Consider the following 7,500-nt stretch of genomic DNA (forward strand, 5'->3'; position numbering starts at 1 on the left):
AACTCTTTGTAATTAGGAGAATGTAATTAGTCCTTAGAGAGAGATGCCTTAGATAATTAGCTGGATTTGATTTCTTTTAAAAGGATTCCCCGACTAGAGATAGATAGATGTTATCCTTGCATGTTTCTGGTTTCGTTAGTTATTAAAACGGAATGCTCATAATATTTCTCATGTTAAAAGAACACTTCTAAAGAGGATTACAACTAAAAAAGAATTGTCAGTCGTAAACTTTGTGTTCATTAGGATCTACGGATTCTTGGACGTTCGTAATCTCCTTAATATTTTCACTAGCAAAATGTCTGTGAAAAGTGTGACCCCTTTTTGCGAAATTCACCCGCCCTTCCCGCTCTGAGTCTGCGAGGGGACACAGTCTCCTTTTAATTAAGAAGTTCAGTCTCGTCCATTGTCACTGATAGCTTATTAATCTCCACTGCAGCTGACATGTGAGATATGAAAGTTACTTCCTTGCCAGATCTTCATTTTTTCGCTATAATTGTTATTTTTCTCTCATCCTCGCGTAATGCCGTCGATTTTCGAAGTCCCTCTTTGACGATTCTTGTAGAGTTCACGTGACAGGCTGATTTGAGTGACCTTTGACCCCTCCTGCCCTGTTCCCTGCTGCGTAAATGGGCGGGACTCGGTATTGCAGCTCTTGCGACTTCCCTTGCACGAGATGAGCTCCGAAGGGTTAATCTCCGCCTCTCCCTTCCAGTCTCTTCGCGCTGTAGCTCCCTGTCTCGCCCGGCGTTCCCCTCGACCTCCCCTGCGCGGCTCATGCTGGCGTCTTTGCTTGTCCTTGACCTTATTTCCTTTTATTAGTCCCTGGTAGGATTTATGACTCTCCCATTGCGTGAAATCTCATGTGCCTCGGGTGTGCTTTGCAGGGTGTGGCGGCAGCAGCGGGGGCGAGAGCGGCTACGTGTCGCCGTACCTGAGCACGGAGCGCGGGGGGCTGGTCACGCTGGGCCCCTCCCTCCTGCTCACCCGCGCCACCATCGCGCAGTACGACACCAAGCGCACCATCACCACCGTCGTCGCGCCCAAGTCGTCCTTCGATGAGAACCGCGTCAGGATACAGGTTCCCGCTGCGGCTGTGGCGGCCGCTGCGGCGGGAGGCGGCGCCACCAGGACAGTGAGCGCCGCGGGAGGAGGTGCCTTAGGGGCCGAGGCCACCGTCACGGTGTCGAGGTCAGGCCCGCAGGAGATCCCCCGGCAGGACACGGGGGGCGACGACGACCTCAGCAGCTCCCACGGTCGTCTTCAGCCCGAAAGCCGCGCCTCCTCGCAGCACCCGACGCAGCACGCCGCCCAGGAGCACCCGCGCAAGCCCTCGCCCAACAGAGCCCCGCGGTTCGTGTAACGGCGGCGGGGCGGGAGCGGCGTCCGTCGGCGCAGCTCGTCCAGGCTGGGAGGCCCGGGTGCGGAGTCGCGCGGAGGCAGCGCCGAGAAGTGCCGCCGGACGAGGCAGACTCCCGTGATGAAGTCTTGGGCGGGAAGCCTCGTGTTCCACGTGACAGGCGTCTGAACGAGTAAAGGGAAGCCCCTCAGGCGCCGCTCGTGCAGGCTACTCGCGGCTCGTCCCTCGTGGGTCGGGCGAGGGGGCTGGTCTCGCGGAGCCTTGAGCTAGCAGAGCAGGGACGACTGTCGGACAGCAGCAGGACCAACGGACGACGGATGGCGCCATGGAAGTTGTCTGACTACAGGAGAGGGATTTCTGTGCTCGGAGACAGAGCGCGAGAGAAAACGATTCACTCTGCAGAATGCGGTCATGCAGTCAGTCAGTTGAAATATACACTGGAGTCAAACGCCTTTTCACTTCTGAATATGAAATAATTATGATGTCTTCATATAGTTTATCCCATATCAATATATCATTTCAGAGTAGTTCCAACGTTTTTTTTTTTTTTGATCAGGTGTTTTCATTCCAAATGAGCACATTGCACGTTATCAAAGTCACTGAGATCGCTATGATGTACTAATATAATAGTCTTTCAGTAAAGTTGGGAAGATTTAGTTAAAGCCGCCTTACCTGAATGACAACTCTGCTCGTTTCATTAATTTCTCGTTGGGCAGTTTAGAGACTCGACTAAAATGCGCGCAAGACATCGTATGATTTCAAGATATAAAAGTATTCATGACGAGAAATTAGGAAGACTCCGGGAAAGTGTGCAAGGAATCAGGCACAAGGCATACCTCCTTCTTATATATATGCGGTATATGAGAAGGGAGAAATGTTCAGGCGCTTCTCCAAAAGTCGATTAGGAAAGATGAAAAAGACGAAAACCTCAGATGGAAAAGTGAAGCGAAATTCCACGTATTCTGGTCCTTGTCGTGCTGCTGCTACAGTAGTTGACACACACACACACACACACACACACACACACACACACACACACACACACACACACACACACACACACACACACACACACACACACACACACACACTAAAACTAAAACTAAAACGACACACACACGTTCCTCGCCCTGCCCTCCCACCCCGCGGGACAGCGTCGAGGCCTCCAGCGCCCCATCCCTGAGAACCGCGACAAGACCCACGGGGGGAGAACACGGGCTGACGTAGTTTCGAAACGGCTCTCTAGCGGTTCGGCGGCGGACCAGCCCAACGATCGGTTGATACAGACAGGGGTGAAGGTCTCTGCCGGGGAGCAGCGACCCCCCCCCCCCCCAGGTGACATGAACTGAAACTTTGTAGCTGTGGCTGGACTGGAAAATACAGATTATTTTGCAGACTTTGTTGACTGTATAACAAACTGTAGTTTGACCAAAATATATGCAAAGTATGTGCAAATAGCTGCGAACCAAATCTTTGTATATGTACTCAAGTGTACTGAAGAGAAATGCAGTGTATGTAAATTGCAGAACTTATATGCTGTGTATGTACTGTTCATAAGCTGACGAGAGAGGTGTACATGCTATGTATTGTAATGTTATAGTGTACATAACTTTTGTGTAATGTGTATTCATCGTTGTAGTTTATAAACTTATGAAGAGGAAATTATTGTACATAAATAATTCAGACAGTTAAAACGCCCTTATATGTTTCAGTAGCAAGGTTCAGTGGGGAATGGTGATTAACGATAGATTTCTACATTAACTTCCAGATTCAAATATTTATCTTTTTGGTCCCTTAGACTATTCAGAGTTGATTTGTCAGTCATTTTCTTTCTCATCTTTTTAAAAAAAGCTTGCGCAAATTTTCTATCGTATCCCTTTGTTAGATACAGCGTTGCCAAATGAGATATTAAGAACCATTTACAGTCATTGCAGTGATTAACCCTTTAGATGAGAAAATGAACCTTATTACTCTAGCACATAAGGTAGGAAAGCCACCCACGAGTCTCGGAGGTGCTAATAAAACATAGATCGTATACTAATATTTATTACATGTGAAGTACTCTGCAAAAACTGTCCTCTGGTATAGTCGACGTATGGACCATTTTCCTTTATCTTTATGGAAAGGTGGGTCGAGATTACGGGCTTTGTCAAAATCGTTGGAAATCCACTGTTAAAAAAAATATACACAAGTCAAACATTTCCGAAACTGACAGGCATATTAAAGTATTTATGTTGCTAATTTATTTAAAAAAAGAAGAAGCCTATACTGAAATAAGTTTGTGAAGAGAAATATGTTGACGCGTTATTTAAAAGAGAAAAGAAAAAAACAGATTCCATTTGTACCTCAAATTATTTTTCCACATTTCTAGACTTACTTTCCGTATCTTTTTGACGAAGTCTTATTGTACAGAGGGCAAATTTGACCTCCAGTACCACGCATAGAATTTTATGTTTAGCTTTCAGCTCCTTATTATATAGCCTATAGTAACGTCACCTTCGCCTCCGTCTTCTTTAGTGTTCATGTATATTGTATATATAAGAGGAAATAAATGTAAAGATGCGTAATAGCAGTGTTGTATTTCTCCTCCTTGAGTGCGTGACGAGTCTTGGAAGTGAGGGGAAGAATGTGTGTAAATTTAGGATGATTTTCCTCGGGGTTTTGCTGCAGGATTGGCGGTCGGGGTGGAGTGAGGTAGGTTTTGCTTGCTTTATGATTTGTTAAAGGTTTAATACCTGTCTGTTTCTGTATCCCAGTCTTTGTCTGTCTGTTCATCTATGTGTTTAAGGATTTGTCTATTTCGTTTGTATGTTTAATATTCTCTCTCTCTCTCTCTCTCTCTCTCTCTCTCTCTCTCTCTCTCTCTCTCTCTCTCTCTCTCTCTCTCTCTCTCTCTCCTTCTCGATTTGGTTGAGTCTCACTACATATTTCTCAATCCATCAATCTATATCCAACTAAGATTAAACAAAAAATGGTCTTGCAGTGCAATAATGTTTTGTTTGTATTATTGGTTATTTGAGAGAGAGAGAGAGAGAGAGAGAGAGAAGAGAGAACTTGAACCCTAGCAATTACTTATCCGTAGTAGTGCCTCAAAAGCAAATATCTTCACTTCTTATAGGTCTCAACAGACTACCGATACAGGTATAGATTCCGTTATCTTGTGTAATACGTAATCATTGACGTCACTGGCGAAAAAGGGGGTGTTATTTATTTTCTTAAGATGGAAAAGGGTGTTTTAATGCTATTTCGAGCTGCAATAAGGATGAGTAAAGGCATTAATCCCTGTCTGAAAAGGTGATTCTCATGTTTAATCGAAGGTGGAGAGCAGAGAATGAGAGGAAAGAATACTCAAAGTCAAAACACTTTAATCCATTAATTACAATGGTTATTCTTGACATAAATACATTTATATTTACAGTTGATTATTTAAGAGGCGTTCTTTTAATTTCGTTTTAAAACTGCAGAAGATATTAATGTCTCATATTATCTGGTAGCATGTTCCATAACTTGGGTCCACGTATTTCCATTTGTCGTGCCCCTGTATCGGTATTCGATCTCTTAACATAAAAAAAATATATTGGACACCTGATCTGCTCCCTACAGTTTGCAAGGGCATTAACGAATGCAGATTGGTTATATATGACAGAGGGAGAGAGAAAGAAAGAGAGAAAAAGAAAGAAGAGAGAAAGAAAGAAAGAGAGAAAGAAAGAAGAGAGAAAGAAAGAAGAGAGAGAAAGAAAGAAAGAGAAAGAAAGAAAGAAGAGAGAGAGAAAGAAAGAAAGAAGAACAGAGAGAAAGAAAGAACAGAGAGAAAGAAAGAAGAACAGAGAGAAAGAAAGAAGAACAGAGAGAAAGAAAGAAGAACAGAGAGAAAGAAAGAAAGAAGAACAGAGAGAGAGATAAAGAAAGAAGAGAGAGAGAAAGAAAGAAGAAGAGAGAGAGAGAAAGAAAGAAGAAGAGAGAGAAGAGAAGAGAGAGAGTGTCAGATGTATATATCTTGTTTTACTGATGTCCTGATTCCCTGATTCCGTTTTCTATGTTCGCCACAGTGACTCAAGTTTACCAAATCCAAATCCATCACATAACCAATGCTTTTCGTTTCTTTCTAATTTATCCCCTATTTCGTTGCTTCGGTCTCTTTTGGTGTCGAAAATATAATGCCCAACATTCCTTTCTCCCATTTTTCTTTGTGTTTGTTATCTTTTATTTACTAAAGGGTTCTCAGACTGTTTGTCTCCCTGCTCATCTTGAATAGCACTGTTATAATAATCATTATTATTATTTCTGTTATTACTAATATCTTTATCATCATTATCATTGTCTGCATTATTGTTGTTGCTGTTGTTATTATTTTCATGACCATTATTATTGTTATTGTCATTATAATCGTTATTATCATCATTGTTATCCTCATTATTATCATTATCATAAATATCGTTATCATCATCATCATAATGATAATAATAATAATAATAATAACAATTATTATAATCATTATCATCATTATCTTTATCATCATTATTTTTATTATTATTGATAATACTATTGTTATAATAATAATAATGATACTTATGATGATAATTATTACTATTATCATTATTTTTTTACTTTTATTAATGTTATCATCACTATCATTATTATTATTATCGTTATTATTATTATCATTACTATTATAATTTTTAACATCGTTATTATTATCATTAATTATTAGTATCATTATAGTAGTAGTTGTAGTATAAACATCATCACTTCCCTTATAATTGCTATCAACCCTTCGCTCCTTCCTCTTAAACGGATTCCGATACTCCAGCATCCCTCCTCCTTCTCTTATCTCGCGCCCTCGAGTGATGCTGCCCCGAGTCCCGTCTCCTTCTCCTTCTCCCCTTCGCTATTTATCTCCCCTTCTTAATCTTCTCCAAGTCGCCAATTCCGCTCAGATTTGCAGGAGACGAGTGCGGGCTGGAATGTTACGAGTGAAAGGAAGGGAATTCGCTCTCGTGATCCTCGAGCTGCGCCTTGGGAAGTGTTTTGAGGTTATTGGGGTATGTGTGTGTGTGTGTGTGTGTGTGTGTGTGTGTGTGTGTGTGTGTGTGTGTGTGTGTGTGTGTGTGTGTGTGTGTATGTGTGTGTGTGTGTGTGAATGTATGTATGTATGTATGTATATATATGTCTATATGTCTCTCTCTCTCTCTCTCTCTCTATATATATATATGTACACACACACACACACACACACATGCAGACACACATACACACACACACACACACACACACACACACACACACACACACACACACACACACACACACACACACACACACACACACTCACACACACACACACACCACCACAGACACACACACATACAACATTAAAAAAATTATAATAGAATTTAAAAAAATGAATAATAAAAAAATAAACAATGATCAACACAAAAAAGCCCCCGAAGGCAATCTCAAATTACCCTTTTCGAGAGACGAGACGACAAAGGAAGGCGCAAGATTATCCCAAATCCTAATTAAGAAAGATTCCAATGTCTTCCCTTCAATGCCGACTCGCAGATTTGTGAATTAATCTGGCTCCTTACAGATTTCATCAATAACCTAGTCTTTAGATCCAGTGGAAATTAACAAGAGAGAGAGAGAGAGAGTGAGTGAGAGAGAGAGAGAGGGAGAGAGAATGAGTGAGAGAGGGAGGGAGAATGAGTGAGAGAGGGAGAGAGAGGGGGAGGGAGGGAGAGAGAGGAAGTGAGAGAGAGAGGAGGAGGGAGGGAGAGACAGAGAGAAAGCGAGAGGGAGAGAGAGTGAAAGAGATGTAGAGAGAGGGAGAGAGAGAGAGATGGAGAGAGGAATAGAGAGTGAAAGATAGTTGGAGAGAGGGAGAGTGAAAGAGATAGAGAGAGGGGAGAGAGAGAGAGACAGAGAGTGAAAGAGAAATGGAGAGAGGGAGAGATTAAGAGATAGAAAGAGAAGTGCCGAATTTCCTAGAGCGTTTCTTAAGCAGAATAAAGTGTGATTTTGGATCTACGTATAAAGTATATTGTCAAATTCATTATAAACGTGAATTATAGATAGTACATAATGATAAGATAATTTAGAATATATCCTCTATCGTTAGAGAATCTTCTGTTAAACTAATAATT

General features: G+C 42.1%; 1 protein-coding gene across 1 annotated transcript in view; it reads left to right on the forward strand.

Annotated features, from left to right (window-relative positions):
* LOC113823097 (uncharacterized) overlaps positions 1 to 3,924 on the forward strand; it is a gene marked incomplete in the record, with an annotated part of 250,198 nt that extends 246,274 nt beyond the window's left edge. The window contains 1 exon segment of the mRNA XM_070127522.1: positions 885 to 3,924. Coding sequence (XP_069983623.1) covers positions 885 to 1,360 — 476 coding nt within the window.
* Positions 3,925 to 7,500: the final 3,576 nt, after the last annotated feature.

The sequence above is a fragment of the Penaeus vannamei genome, chromosome 11, assembly GCF_042767895.1.
Source record: "Penaeus vannamei isolate JL-2024 chromosome 11, ASM4276789v1, whole genome shotgun sequence".
Lineage (NCBI taxonomy): Eukaryota > Metazoa > Arthropoda > Malacostraca > Decapoda > Penaeidae > Penaeus > Penaeus vannamei.